This window comes from Seriola lalandi, unplaced genomic scaffold (genome assembly GCF_002814215.2).
Source record: "Seriola lalandi dorsalis isolate HSWRI2012SDOR001 ecotype SW California unplaced genomic scaffold, Sedor1 jcf7180002052274, whole genome shotgun sequence".
Lineage (NCBI taxonomy): Eukaryota > Metazoa > Chordata > Actinopteri > Carangiformes > Carangidae > Seriola > Seriola lalandi.
The window spans coordinates 2,195,877-2,212,266 of record NW_019522827.1 but is presented as its reverse complement, the minus strand read 5'-3'; the positions used below and the strand labels follow the sequence as shown (position 1 = coordinate 2,212,266).

Genomic DNA, 16,390 nt, shown 5'->3' with positions numbered 1-16,390 from the left:
ACATCAGACAGTCTTCATACATAAAGGATCCATTTAAGTTATCAACACGAATGCCCGATTAAATATTCAAGACAGGAAATTCAGTGATAAACAAAAACAAGACTGAAAAGGAAAACTAAGCAGACAGCAGTCAAAATGTTTCACCAAAGAAGACAAATTACGGTTTACATATTTTTACAGACTTTGAAGAAATAATACACAATGTAAAATTAAATTTTATGTCAAGTATTAATGGTGGTTTGTGGTTAATGCCTGCTCCATGTGGCTGGTGTCTTAGTGCTGCTTCACATCTTTCTAATCAAAGATGTTGCAGAGTCACACTGTGGACACAGAAAGTAACTGTCAATATCATAGAACAATCCCAAACACCCGAGGAGGGAAACAATCTTCATAATATTCTGTGGGCGTGCGTTTGTTGGAACTATTTTATTTTATTTCATTTCATGTTTATGCAACACATCCGTACAGTAATTCTGAAAATGAGGGTTTTGTATTGAAACCAATTTGCTGTATTGTAATTCATCACATTTTCAGTTGTGTGTTGTGTAATATCTGTTACGTAATGAAATCAACACAAAAATAGCAGTCCGTTATTTGGCTGATGGCCATGAGTAGGAACACTTGTATTGCAACCACAGATAGAATCATTTTCATGTTCACAACACAAACGACAAAGACGATTACATAAGCAAGAGGGAGTGCTTGTTTCAAAAAGACCCCCCCCCCCCCTTTTTTTCCCGCACAGTCTCCGGAGTTATCATATTTTAATGATATGCTCCGCACTGTGAGCTGGCTGAACTAAAAATATTGGACTGCATGGTTTAGGAGAGGACTGTTGGGCAGATGGGATTGTTGCTGTCCCCAAGGCATATCTGTCATCCCAGATTAAATGTTGTGGGGTCTCGTCACTAACAACATGGCACTGCTTTGTGCCTTTGGCTTAATGAGAAACTAAAATGTAAGTACGTTTTTCTGGCTGGTGGACACAGTGTCATATCAGCCCCCACTGTGGAGGAAAAAGAAAACTGAATTTTAATGTTGGCTGAGAGAGAAGTAAAATATGCTGTCATATCCACTGGGGGGGGGTCTGTCGGTTCTATGTGGCGTGTATTGGATATCGGATATTTCTTGATTCTCAGAAGCATGATCAGAAACACAAAAGCATGAAAAAGTGAATTATCTTATTAGAATGCAGCCTGGGAGCTGTTTTTCATAATTCCATCTAGCTGCTTTGAAGAAAGTAAACACAATAAGGAGGCTTTATCTTGATTTCAAAAGAAAACTGTTCCCTCTTCCACCCTTTCTGCTGTCTGTCAGGGAATAAATAATCTAGTTACAAAGAAAGTCGGCGTGGTGCAGATCTCATGAAAGCAATTCAGCTTTTTCTCAATGTGCAAAAAATTATTGAAATATCCATGTTAATACCACTTGTTTTATGCCTTTCTCTGCTGTCCAGTTTTTAAGTGCTTCTGCAACAGCTGCATTACAGCTGTGAAAAACAAAGTCTTAAATTTGTCCTGTTATGTTTCAAGGGGGACAAGCGCATAGAGAGAAAAAGATTCTGGATGTCGTCGTAAATGATCAATAAATTACTTTTGTTCCATTTAAGGAGCAACCTATAGTGTCTCAGCTGTTACAGACATTCCACAGACGCATAGTGAACTTTTCTCGGGCTGTACTTTTGGTTGTCCATTGAGTGCCACAGATATGCATGGTGCTTACGTGTCACACCACTGGCAGGTTTTGAATAATATTGTATGAATTATAGTCTTTGTTTCCTGTGAGGATGCAGTGTAACAGGATAAATCTTCCCCCCGCCCATCGCAACTCGGTCAGCAAAGTTTGATTCGGGAGTTCCTGCTTTATTGTGTCTGGCCCTGGGCAGGGGATTGTCATGGTAACATCCTTCCGTACAGGATCTGACACCCATGACCTTGTTAGATGGATGAGAAAACTGATTCACCCGCCCCTGTCAATATCAGCCCTGCTGTATGGTGAGTCATAGTCCCAGTTTTATTTGATGAAACACAGGCTTGGGTCACTCATAAAAGCTCTGAATCACCACGTATTCTGTTGTTAATAAGTTATAGCGGACATGAAGACACAGTTAGGCTCTTCCAGAAGTCACTGTGCAGTGTTGGTGTAGTCATTATTTGTTTATTTTGATTTGTCATCGTCCAAAGTCAAAGATTGAGTAACTTCCTCAATCCGAGATATCTCACACTATGTGTATGGGTTATCTCCTGCGAAGTACACACTATCCAATGATGTATCGAGGCCAAGCATTGTATAATAATCCTCTGACAGGTTTTACACGTCAAACAGAGCTGAATGAGCTATCTCATCTCAGCCAATAGATGAAATATTGCTTTAGCAAAAATCACTTAATCTGGTTTCGCTTGCTGAGAGAGCTCTCTACTATTGCAAGATCTCCATGGGAAAAAAGCAGATTTCTAATAGCAGTCAGAAGCACAGTCAAGAGCAGATACAGTCCTGTAACAAACTATATTTCCAATTATTTTCCTTAATGCTCATATCTACGTCTTTTTACTACTTTTGGTTTAGTGCAATAGATAACTACAGGGCAATTATTTTCGTTATCAGTTAATCTGCTGATTGTTTTCTCCTTTTATTGATTTTTCATTTAGTCTATAAAATGTCAGAAGATAGTGAAAAATGTCTGTTTATAATTTCCCACACCTCAAAGTGATGTATTGTTGTCTGACTGAACAGACTTTAAAAGTCCAAAACCAAAAGATGTTCACTTCACTGTCATGTACGACAAAGAAAAGCATCAAATCCTCACATTTAAAAAGCTGGAAATAGCAAAGGTTTGTCATTTTTGCTTAAAGAATTACTAAAGCAATTATTTGATCATCGAAATTCTTTGCAATAATTTTCTGGCAATTGACTAATTGATTGATCAACTAATCTGTACTGCTGTAGATAATGATAAACTCCTATGCAAGCTCCTTCATCATTTCATTTTCCAGGTACTTTCCATTTGATTCTAATAACGTAGTCAAGAGAAGATGCTCGTGGTCTTGCTCCAGTGGGAACAATTCACCACTAACTAAAGATCTTTTAAATTAAACATTTTTAAAGCCTTGTCTCTAGAAAATCTATAGGCCCTCATGTATTTATAGTTTCAATTGTCAGCGGTGCGTCTTAATATCCACTCATGTTTTGCATGAGTTTCCTGGCTTATAGTGGAACATATTTTTTGCTATCTTTTCTTTTTACTTCAGTTACCAGATTTTAACTGCATTGGTAAGGTGTGACTAAGTGCGCATGAGATCCATAACCGAATCGCAGAAATAGTCAAGTTGTTATAAAACGAGATTAACAACCACAATACTGTAAGACTTGCATTGTTCCCACCAGTATTTTTTTTTTTTTTATCTGAATAATCTTTATGCATTTGAAGGCATGAGGCGTAAAAAAAACTAAATAGTTTTTCTTTATTCCTATGTAAAGTTTTAGCTACTAATTTGTCTTTGATTGCTTTTTTTATTAGCATTTTCTCTGAATTTTTGTCCAAGGTTTTCAGTGTTTAATCTTTCACTTTTAGAGTCGTGTCTTTTGTCTGAAAACATGATACTGTCCTTGAAAGACCCAGAGCAGGCTTCATTTGTAGAAATAACTAGCCATTTTATGTAACATGCAGATTCCTGTGTGATGTTAAACATTCAAAGCGCTCATGGAATGGCTTCCTTTTAATTGGTTATTTGAACAACACACCACACATTATCCATGGACTTGATGTTAATGTATTCAAGAGCTCGTTATAATTGTGAGAACTGGTCAGTTGGGATGAAGCGAATTATAATAATGGATTTTTCTTTGTCTTTACGCCTCCATTAGATTCATGATTTGCATTAAAGTGGGGCTTAAAGAAATGTAACAAGTGTTTCAAATTTTACCCAAAGGGGCCTGGGCTGTGTGATATATTGAAAAGGGTTTAAAATAGGTCACTTTTGCACCGTGTAATTTAAATAGATGTGGCTTCCTGATGCTGTAAAGTGTGACCTGGCAGTCTGAGAAAACAGGATGCGTCTGATATGTATGCACTGGTGCCGATAACCTGAGTCCATGTTTGTGCCCACGCTATAAAATGTCAGTCTTTGTTACTTTACAAAGACGGAACAGACTCATTTTTAAAACTTTTGTGTGTAGCATGATTTAGTCATTAAACAAGATTAGAAGTGACATAAATAATTTAGTTTCCATTTAAACCCATTTTTAATATCATGTCCCAATACTCTTTTCTGACAGCTTATTTATTGCCTGTATGTAGTGCAGGAGAAAGAGAATGACATTATTTAGTTTGATCTTGTTTTATGTACTCATGCACTTTCAATTTGAAATTAGTTTCAACTTTCAGATTCAAGGTTGTTTACATTCATATTTGATGTAAAGAGTATAGAAATTGGTAGCCATTGTAGTAAATATATGAGTCTGAAAAACCCAGAGCCATTGGTCCGTCATCAGCAGATGTGAACTCAGCTGAAGCACTTTTGATTGCCATTTTCCATATAACTGCTCTAGTTCCCTCGGATTTAGTACTTTGAGGTTTTGATTCAGTGACAATATCAGTACCTTTATCTCACCTAAGCCTGGCTGAAACAGCCAACTACAACACAGGGCAGCAATTTAGACATAAACTCTCTTAATCCTCTTCACTTCTGCCTCTCTGCTTTTCAATTTTTACAGGTCCAATTGTGGGGTAAGAGGAGACAGATCACTGGTCCATAGGATAGATTGGCTGCAAAGTAGAGGAAGTTTGCCACCTAATGGAGACAATGTAGCACTGCTTCCCAATTCATTCTCTGCCTTACAAAGCTTATTCTTCAGCTTCTCTCTATCTGCCCCAATATACCTTCTACTTCAGTTGAGCCGTGTGTGTGATAAGTGTAATTGTATAATGGTATCTATTTTTACTTGTTTAGGTCAGTATTTTGGTCCTGCATGGACATAAAAGTTTCTAATATAATTTTGTAAGTAACTACTCTGTACAGTTTGTTTAGGTGAAGTATTTGTAAAATTATTAGTACTAGTATAAATTAAATTAAAAATAGAATAAGTTTTTTAAAAATGATTTCATGTATATCTTTCTCTCCTGTTTTCTTTTTCAGGTCCGGTATCCCCCACGTTTGAGGCTTGAATAGTGTTCATCATTGCTGTCCTGCAGTTAGTTCCTGTGGCCTCCTGTAGCTTCATGGCGGGGTTTCCTGTCCACTGACCCAGTAGGCTGCCTTACTGGACCAGCAGCCATGTCCGCCTGCAGCACATTCACCGAGCACGTGTGGAAACCAGGCGAGTGCAAAAACTGCTTTAAACCTAAAAGCCTGCACTGTCTGGCTCAGAGTGGTGGAGGGAAGCCTCCCTCTGAGCAGAGGCCTCCAACAGCTCAGCAACAGAATCCACCCCTTGCTGGGGCGAGAGCCAACCCTAACCTTACCAACAACTCTCAGAGGGCTGGCAGTGGGTCAGCCCGCTCAGGCCACTTCCGTCCACCGGTGGCTAAGAAGCCAACCATTGCTGTAAAGCCTACTATGATGCTGCCCTGCTCCTCTGCAGGACTAGATTTAGATGGCAACCTGCAACGACCACCAAATGTAATAGAACAAGGCAAAACATCTGCCTTCACAGTCTGGAATCGCAATGGACTGAACCGTAAGAGGCCTGGTGGGCCCAGCAACAACAATGAAGGAGAGGATGGCAATGAGGAGATTGAGGGTTATGGACAACTTAGCCCAAGGACCCCTAGTGGAAATAACAATAGTGGACTGGCAGATGTTCTAAAGGAAATTGCTGGGTTAGGACCTGGCCCTAGCAGCCCCACGGCCCTTTCAGGCTCCAAGGATATTTTCTGGGGAAGAATCAGTACTTCATACCAACGTTCTTTGGAAAGAGGCCTTCCAGCCTCAAGCTGTCTGGCCATTGGAAGCAGCGGTAGTGGTGGTGGTGGTGGCAGTGCTCATAAACGGGTATCCCTCAGCGACAGCACTGAGATCATTAGCACAGAGGGTGGTCGCTTTTGCTACCCAGAGTTTTCCAGTGAAGATGATGAGGATGAGGATGAGGATGATGATGAGGAGGAAGACACTGAAAGGGATGATGATGAACATGAGAGCTGGGATGAAAGTGATGAAGAGTTACTAGCCATGGAGATCCGTATGCGAGGCCAACCACGATTTGCAAATTTTCGTGCTGCCACATTGTCTCCAGTGCCCTTTGCTGCAGGGAAAAAGTGGAATACTGTGCCACTTCGCAACCGCTCACTACAGCGGATCTGTGCAGTGGACTATGATGATAGCTATGATGAGATCTTAAATGGATACCCCTCCATGGACTCCAATGGAGGTCTTCTTCCCTATGGGGCTCATGACATGCAAGGCAGTGGTTTTCTATCAAATTCAGAGTCTGCTACTTCCCCAGAATCGTCATCATCACTACCAGAAGATTCTCGAACGACTTCCAGCAGTGGGAGCAGTGCCCTCTGTGCTCTTCGAAACGGCCTGCATTCTCCCACCTCTCCTAAAGCACCTGCCCCCTGCACTTCTCCATCAAAAAAGGAGCCTGTCCACAGAGCACTGAGTCCAATCAAGATGACTGAAACACACAAGGCTGTCTTGGCAATTAGATTAGAAGATCAGGATGGCAGAGAAGGCATGCCAATGCCTCAGGCCCTTCCAGGTCAACCAGTCACTATCAGTTTTAGTCCCACAGAGGAGCAAGCAAAACCATACCGTGTAGTGAATTTGGAGAAATCACTGATTTGTAAGCCTTACACTGTAGTGGATGTGTCAGCATCCATGGCCAACAAAGATGAACAAATTCAAGATTCTACTCCAAAACCGAAAAACCTGTCAATGCCTTCCAGCCCTACATCATTCTGTACCACTCCTTTAGGTCAGCCCCTGTCTCCAGCCTCCCCTATTTCTCCATCTTCTCCTGTGATGCCAACATCACCCCCATCTCTTGCTCTGTCAAGTTCCTCCCGAAAGAAATCAGGGAACATACGCTACCAAGAAGTGTGGACATCAAGCACAAGTCCTCGCCAAAAGATACCGAAAGTGGATCTGGGGGTTGGCAGTACTCCTGGCCCCTCCATCCCTACACAACATTTCAGCCACAAGTCAGCTCCCACTTCTCCCATAGCTGGGCTGTCTTCCTCCAGAACTGTACCTGTGAAATCCCCCAATTTATCAGAGATCAAGTTCAACAGTTTCAATAATGCAGGCATGCCTCCTTTTCCCATTATCATTCGAGATGAGCCAGCCTATGCACGTAGCTCCAAGAATGCAGTCAAGGTACCTATTGTTATCAATCCAAGTGCATATGACAACCTAGCTGTGTACAAGAGTTTCTTGGGACTCAGTGGGGAACTCCCACAGCCAAAAGGGGTAGGTAGTAGGGTAGCAAGCCATACATATGAAGAGATTGGATCCTCTGAGAGTGTCCAGTCCTCCTCAACAGAGAAAACTATCTCTGGTAGAGGCACATCAGAGAGAGCCTCTTTTGAAGAGACAAAAGTTCTACCTGAAGCAGTGTCAAGAGCACCAAATTTACAACCTAGAACCACTACAGACTCTAGCACTGTTACAAGCACTGTGATGGGCTCCACAGTTGGGGCCTTCTCTCCCACTACATCAACAAATTCCCCTGCCATTCTTACCATTACTGCAAACCTAACTAAAATCAGCCCTACTGCTAATGCTGTAACACGCACTTGCAAGACAAGTGGAGATGCTACTTGCAGTAAAGATGATGATACAGACGTAGCTTTGTCTTCTGTGGCAGTGGTCAACCATAGGGAGGAGGCCAGCGCTGTACTCTCACAGATTGTAGCCTCTATCCAGCCTCCCCAGTCTCCTCCAGAGTCACCCTCAGCACAAGCCACAACCTTTAGTTCTGAGGAGCTGTATGCCCTACCACCTGATGCCATGAAGGAGACCCTCATCCGACCCAAGTCTCTCTTTTCCACAACTGATGGTTGTCTTTCCAAGCCCAAAAAGGACACGCCTTCAAAGGTTTTGTCCAAATCCCAGAGTGCCTCTGCTGCTGTTCCACTCTCCAGCCCCCGCTCAGAGCTCAATGCCCCCTTCCCCCCTCCTAGATCTACATCTTCCCCATACCACGCTTCTAACATCCTCCAGAGACATTTTGGCAACTGGACCAAGAACTCTGCCTCCAGTTCTCCTGTACGACCCAGTGAAGGTGAAGGAAGTCCAGGTGGAGAGGGGAGACGTATTTCAACAGAAAGCTCCAAACCCAAACGCTGGATCTCCTTCAAGAGCTTTTTTCGTCGGCGGAAAGATGAGGATGAGCAGAGGGAGAAGGTGGAGAGAGAGAAGGAGAAGGGCAAACTGGTTGGACTTGATGGAACAGTCATTCACATTCTTCCACCACCGCCAATCCAACATCATCACTGGTTTACTGAGGCCAAACCAGAGGATCCCACCCAAAAGCCAACCATCATTTTCACCTACAAACCAGACAGCGGCAGCACCCCTTGTGACGGAGAAGGAGAACTGCGAGTAGAGGAGTGCAGAGAAACTTCACAACTGACACCTGATGAGCGCAAAGAACCCAGACCTTTGAGCCCAGGACAAACACCCCCCTCCCACAACACTGGAGTTGATCTCATCAGCAAGGACTTCAGGTATTTGTTCAAGGTTTTATTTACTGTTCTGATACCAGCATATTAAAAAATGACCCAGTGACCGCAGTAAAGCCTGTATCAGTAGTACTTCATAGTAAAGATTAGGTTTAAAACTGGGGTTTAAACAATTGATAATATGAGGTAAACATAACTGTTGTTTTAGATTTTGATATGAGTACTGAGATTTGTTTGACAGAAAAAAACATAAAGCTACTAAACTAAACTCAGATTGCAGAGGACTCGCAGATAATCTCAAACATGGGCAATAGTGGATGGGTCTCTGCATAATTAGCAAGAGTTAGTGAGGACTAAAAAATGTCATCTTTTTCTAGGTATGCTTATGTGCTTGGACCTGTTGGATTATGGCCCTCACACTATTGCCATTGAAGTCTCATAAAAAGATTTACCTTAGAGAAGTCCACCAGTTCCACCAGAAAACGAAGTTGACAGGGATTTTGAAGAGGTTAATGATAGTTAATGACTTTGAAGTGTCGTAAGGTGATATTACTTTTACACAACTAGTTATTAATATGACTTTTGTCTTTATGGCTTGTAGAGGAATTCTTAGTCATTTATCAAATCGGTTCACACATGTTCTGCCTACATCCCCTCCTGTTGGTCTAATAAATGCTCTTGCATACAATGCCTGTGTTAACATTACCCAGCATTCCCTTCAGAGCACTTGTGGGGCCCAGCTTAAAATGAAGATGCTCAACCTTTGCCAGCTGCTCCTCCAAAGTGCCAGGGGTGCTTCTCCTTCTATCATACAGATCCCTGATCTCAGATTCTAGAGGTGTTTGATCTTAATTTGGCATGTCTGCTCGCCCACTTGCCCAGCAGACTGTGTGGGCTATACAGTCCGTGTGGTCTCTTCCTTAATGTCATCCATTACCTGAACAGCAGGCTCTGTGCTCAGCCTTCCTCCCTTCAGGAGTGGACCTGTGACAGGTTTTCAACAGCAGTCAGTGTAACAACTACACTGCTTTGGATGGCAAATTCACTTTATCTTCACACACCCACACTGACTCTACTCACCAGTGTATTTGCTGTGTTTTTGCATAATGAGTTCATTATTTGTCTTTGACATCCTGCTGCCCATTTTGTTTAATTTCTAGAGTTAAATTTTCTGCAGTATGGTGGTGCCACATAAATATAGCCCAGGTGGTGTAAGATATATAGTTTTCTCTGTTTTAAATTATAAGCTTGTTTGTGCTGAATGCGACCTGCATCCACTCAAAGGTGGTAATCAGTCAAATAAATGCTGCAGTAGCCAAACAAAAACTCATTCATCAGGAAAGTCATGGACTGAAAGCACTGCTAATAATGTCAAGTACTAATCACATGGACAACAGGATGGATAATACACTCTTAAAACATTCCCAATCCATTTTGTGTTGATTTTTGGTTCAACAGAATATTTATAAGGTTAACATTTGTTGACAACAGGAAGATACTAGATACATAACTTGTATTAAGCCTAGTGCTGTTAAAGAATATAAACCTTTGTACTTACAAATTTAGGAAAACTCAACCTCACCACCCCAGGTTCCACAGGTTCAATAATGAATCCTCTCACTCACTCTGATGTACCTGGTACTATTAGTTGGTTAGAAATAGTCATCTCCTATCAAACCTTTTTTATTTATAGTGTCACATTCTACAAATATGTGATGAAAACTGACCAGTAAATAATTTGTTAATGTGACGACTGGGCAGCAAGAAAAAAATTGTTTGAAATTGTTCTTTTGTGATATGAAAGCTTCCGCTGTTGAAAATGCTCTTCACCTCAGGCAAGCATTTCCTTACTGTCTCTTCCTGAGGCCGTTATGCTATTTGCTAAAAGGGCATATTCCCATTTATTTTGTTTGGTTGAACATGTAATCACCCACAGAAGAACTTTGGTGTATTTTGGGAATCCATTGGGAAATTGAGCATCTTAATATGTTTCATAAAAGGCAATCTGACACCCACCAGCACAATTAGTAGGAATGGCACTCATGTACAAATGTTCAGTGAGAGACATCACACCTACAGTTTAGCTCATGCACAACCTGTTCAGATGTTGTTGTTCATCCTCTCACCTGATCTCTAACTTATCGATGCCCTTTCTACACTGCCCTTACATGTTTCTCCTCCTCTCTTTGCATCTCTGCCACCCTCATGTTATCCATACCTTCTGGAGCTTGGCCTTCCGCCATCACTTACTCTGTTTCGTAGTTTTTTTTTTTTGTTTTGCTCCTGTTCCATGCCTTCTTTCCACATTTTTCTCCTTTGAGCCCGAAGCACTGTGAACTCTTAAATATTTCACTCCTCCATCCTGTCAAGAGCTCGGCCCCATTCTGTCTTTTTTCTAGCTTCCCTGCTTTTCTCTCCTTCTCAAGCTTCAGCTCGAGTCATGTCTGTCTTTCTTCCAGAAGTTCTGTGGTACAGAAGTGGTACAAGTGGTACAAGTATCAAGTATGTGCTAGTTTTGCTATTAGTATGTGCTAGGATATATCAGTGTATGCTGCATAAATTACCCAGTACATGTTACCCAAAGGTTTGATGCCAAAATCCACAAGTCATGAGTCAGAGCAAAGGCAGTCTCACTGAGTTCACACAGAAGATAATGGAGTAGTCAAATGAAGAAAAATGAAATATAACCTAAGCTTATAAAGTTTAGTAAAATGACAAGATAGCGTTCCAATGTTGGTCAAAACCAGTTAAGTCATCAGGGATGGTGCCAGTAATGAAGAGGCAGTATGACTCATACCAGATATTTCTCCTGTTTATATTGAGCAATGAACATCAGGGAACATCTGTCCCATTGTTAAAATACTGATCAGTTCTTTTCCTATAAAATTCATTCACTTATATCTGATGCCAAAAATAACTGAAGTTTTATTATATTTCAGAATCATTTATTAAGCAGTTACTATAATTAAATTCTGCAGAATTGCATGAGACATATTCACATACTGTCTAGCCATACTGTCTAGCTTATGTGAAATCACACTTTATGAAAACCATATTTAATACATCACACATTACATTTCCAAACATCTCACCTTTGGTCTTGTCCACCTCTTTTTCTTTACACCTGTCTCCTACAAACATTCCTTCAAGAGAGTTTACAGCATTCACTGTGAACCTTGAACTCCATTGGCAGTACTGTAGGTTGCAGTTGTTACTCCACTGTTTATTTGATGTTTACTTCGAGTATTGGCAAATAGCTTTGAAAATAGCCCTTGGTACATAAGCTTCCCTCGGTTGTGTGGGGGAATCTAGAGAAAGAATGTGCTTGTGGAATGTGAATTCAGTAAATATCTGTCAGTGCTTTGGTAACAGGTGTTAAAGGGAAAGGAAGCATTCTTCAGTTGCTAGTCTAGGTTGTTACCACGTGCCAGGCCCCTCTAGTTTTATAGATAGTTGTTTGCTTGTTTTTTTCTGCAAAGTACTGGAGCTTTTAAGTCTTTCTGAAAAATTGGATTTTGTGCAACCAAAGCAGTTTCTCAAATTGGCTATTGCTTTATTTAACAAATTTTTGCTGTTTTAAATATGTCTCCCTAACACATTCTTATTGTCATTGTTGCTGACAAATAGTAACATTGTATGTTTCTCTATAAAACAAAAAACCTTTGATGCCAAGGTATTTTTCAGTAAATGAAAGGCTTCTTAAAAGCCTGAACCATTCCTGGATAAACAAAACAGTAGGTCAGTGATTGCATGACATGAACTGGTTACACAGGTCAGTCTATAGACTCTCTGTTTTGTTTGGCAGTAGCGGGGTTAACTCCACTGGAGTTTTATTGGCTAACAGTAGGCGTGGTTGTCAGCGCTGGCAAACACACATTACCTTAGACAGGTGAGAACATTCAAAGAAAGGGGAACAAGGAAGGAGCACCCGCAGGAAAAGACTTTTTGATTCTTCACAACTGGTCGGCATACAACTATCGCTCCACTTAGAATGTGAATTCACCTTCACCTTGTTCTCAAGGTTACCAGATGGGAAGCTGCGTGAGCCAGTACAGTGGGTAAGCTTGAAATGAAGCCCCTTTCTTTCCTTGACTTGTGGAAATACCTGTGACCATTCAGGCCATTTGAAGTCCTGTTGACTTAGCAGGGAGGAGAGGTGTCTGAGATTACATGACTTGTGTTTTGGACTGTGATTGTTCGTTTCTTGAAGCAGAGGTCTGAGAAAGAGTGAAGTGCACTGAGGTAGCTTCATGCCGTTGCAACAAGTCAGGTCCTGACATTGAAACATGCAGCAGGCATAAAAGGTATTTTTTGAGTCAAGAGCCTCTCAAGTAGGATTAATGTAGGTTGCATCTTGTGTTAGAGTAAGTGCAGTAATGTCATCAGTTCATGTAGATGGAACAGGGAAGAAAAGAAGAGGAAACTGAACATGAACTGAACAGGCCAGTATCAGATTTTTTATAATAAACCTTCTTCATTCCCTTATATCAAACTGTGCTGTTGATAAGCTGCTAAGTTTGTAATTACACTCATTCTTCAGTGCCTCTATCTTTTCACAGTTTATTTAGTAGTCGTTTTCACTGTGGTGGGCCTTTTTATAATGACTGTCTGCTGCTGGCAAGTGCTACAGTAATGCACTGTGGCAACTTGAAGGCTATTGATCGCCTCTCCTTAAAAGAGACACAGAGGGCTCATGTCCTACAAAGACAGATCATAAACATGTCCGATGTGATGCTCTCCTCAGACACAGTGCCCCAGGGTAGGTACAGACACATGAGCAGCTGGGTGTTTTCCTCAAGTGCTTACATTTCTATCACGTCATGGTCCAAATATTGCAATAATATTTGTGTTCTTTATGAAGAACATGCCCCTGTGTAACTGCAATTCCAGAAAGGTGATGTTATGGGAAATATGCAACACGGTACAGCACAGCACTGGAGTTTGTCTGTAAAAGAATGTTTCCTCGGAAAACAATAGTCACCTGTAAAGTGAAAACTGCAAAAATCTTGGCTCGAGTTTCGTTTTTTTTGTCATTTACCTTTGTCTGTCGATGACACTCACCTCCTCTAAAGACAGAGGATTACATTACTGTCTTAGCATTGGCCAAGTCATATTATTATTTGTAGATAAAAATTGTAGTGATGATTAATTTTAAGCTTAATGTGGTCTCTGAATCAGGCATCTTAAGTAAGAGCGTAAAACTCTTTCCTAATTATAATCTGGCCACAGAAGAAGTTCACTTGATCTTATTACTGGCTGCAAATGTCTGGCCATCTTTCTGGTGACAGGAGAATTTCAGCTCATTTCATTAGTGAACTAGATGCTGTAACAGGCCCCCAACTTTCAACAGGACAGAGCCCTCCATGAGCTCTGTTGGCTCTTGACACTTCCTTCATGACAGGGACTTTTCCCTATGATCACATAAGTCATTAGTCTAGTCATATAAGGAACATGTGTAATCAACATTGCAGCCAAAGGAAATGACACATCTGATTCAGGATAATACAAACATTACTGCCAACCAGCCCCACCCATGGCGATGCTTGAGACTATGAGACCAGCTGTTTTAAACTTTTTATGACCTTTTACTTTTTACTGTTTCACTTTACTACTTTTACTGCTTTTGTTTTTCATTCTTTTCATTATTCAGAAGAAGTACTGTAAAGTTCAGACTCATAACGACATCGCCAGATTAGTAAACAATATGCCACCAAAGGAGTATCTGAAATTCAGAACAGATGGCAGGGCCAGCCTCTTGCCTAAGTGGTAGATAGCAGGTATTTTGTGTTTTACAATAGGGTGTAATATCTACAGTAGTTTAGAATATCACCCAACCTGGGTGGTCGCAACCCAGGTGGTCTGAGGGTGTAACGTCTCACACAGGTCACATTGAAAGACCGTGGCGGAACTGTTATCAGATCAGAGGTCAGTAACCAGGCCGCTTTGAGTATCCTATTTACTCTGATCAAAGTGGGCGACTGATCCCAGATGGCTCTTGATGAAACACCAGCTGTTGAGGTTTTTTTCACCATAGAGCTGAGACACAGTTACCCAGAAAAAAAATCAGGTTGTTTCTTGTTGAGAATTCCTGATGCATTTAACTTGGAATTATAAGTGAAGATCAAAATGCTTTTCAATCTTTCTATCCTCTTTGTGTTTTTGTTCAGCTGCAGTCACTCAAAAGTTTACATCCTGCATGTTAAACGCATGTGTATTGCTTTCTTCTTGTTACTGTATTGCATCTATTGCATCATTTTACTTAGATTTGTTAGACCTGCGTAGTGAATCTTTGGCTTTTAGAAGAAACACACTTTGTACCGGCTCAAGATAGTGCTATAGCTGGGTGTCTTTTAAAGGAGCTATTTCTAAGTTTTACTATTGCTATATAGCCCAGGATAGCATTAACAGACTTTAACTCACCAGCGGTATCAGAAAGTAGAGAGAGACGGGAACTGGGCTAGCCGGGCTTAGCATGCTAACTTCAGTCAAAGAAAAGAAGTGATAGAAATAGAAAGAAACAAAAGGATTGCTCTCCAACGCTGGAGACAGCTCTTGGCGAGTAAAGGAATGAACCTTGATACTTTCAGTTTTACTCACCAAAACAGGAGTTTGTAATATTCAGGTAGAGGCTTTGAGTGCATTTCCTTTGTCAAAAAAAATTTGCAAAGGGGATTTTTTTTTTTTTTTTGTTCAGTTTTAAAACATGCATTGTTCGCATCCATGTTAACTTTATTCCAATGTTCCAATTCTCCCCTGCCTTTGCTGGTGCATTGTTACATATCTTGGTACGTTAGCGCCATTGATAGATCAGTGAAATATTGCAAAACCATTGCCAGGATTGTGTAGCACGTAACCTCTGTATATGTGTGCTTGGGAATAAATTGCCCCATAGCACTATTAGTGGCCAGAAACTCCACGTGGTTCCTTTAAATGCAAAATGGGTTCCAACCATGTCAGACATTTCAAGAAAAATATTCTTTTACAATGTAATAATATAGTGATGCAAACAATGCCCTATGGGGAAACTGTGGTGATGTCACTTCCTTAAAAAGACACATATGTGGCTGATCCCCTGTACAACAGACATCTCTGGCAGTAATGAACTACAGCATAGCATCTCCGGGGCTTTCACACTGCGGTTGGAGTCACTCTGCAATCTGAACTCTCGCCGTGATAACACACCCTGAGTGACTGTCAGATATGACCTAGATTTCAATTGCCCACAAGTCAGATGGACCACTGTCAGTGCATTATGAAGATATGGCCTCCTGTTGTAATATGGAACAATATTTATTCATCTGCTGTAAGTCATTCTGAAAAGCAGAGACATAATGTGCAGCAGATCGTTAAGAGGACAGGCGGTGTTTTTCATGAATCATAAATCATGAATCAGATCGCTTCACGGTTCATTAGGTTGTTCCTCAGTGCAACCAGAATGCTTCATTATTCCATGCCTCCAGCTTTGATAAGTGTCTGATGGAACAAGACAAAAAAAAAAAAAGAAAGAAAAAAAATCAGTTAATAATCACGTTTAGGTCTGCCACCTTATCATCACACTTTTTTCACCAATCTGTTGTGGCAGATTTAGATGAAATTCATCGCACCTCTATAAACACCTCAACTCATAGCCTCCCACTGTCACAGAGGGATCTTCAAAACATCTTATCACACACCCTTCTGACCTGCCTTGCCTTTTTTTTTTTTTTTCCACCTTCCCTCAGGCAACGTATGTGTAGTTGCGTTTGAAAAACATCAGGCTTCAAACCC

The 16,390-nt window shown here is 41.0% G+C and overlaps 1 protein-coding gene across 1 annotated transcript in view; it reads left to right on the top strand.

The window, feature by feature from the left end:
* peak1 (pseudopodium-enriched atypical kinase 1) overlaps positions 1-16,390 on the top strand; it is a 101,743-nt gene that overhangs the window by 68,628 nt on the left and 16,725 nt on the right. The window contains exon 4 of the mRNA XM_023400280.2: positions 5,136-8,668. Within this exon, the coding sequence (XP_023256048.1) occupies positions 5,274-8,668 (3,395 nt within the window). The 5' untranslated portion in view covers positions 5,136-5,273. The remainder of the gene's footprint in view (positions 1-5,135; positions 8,669-16,390) is intronic.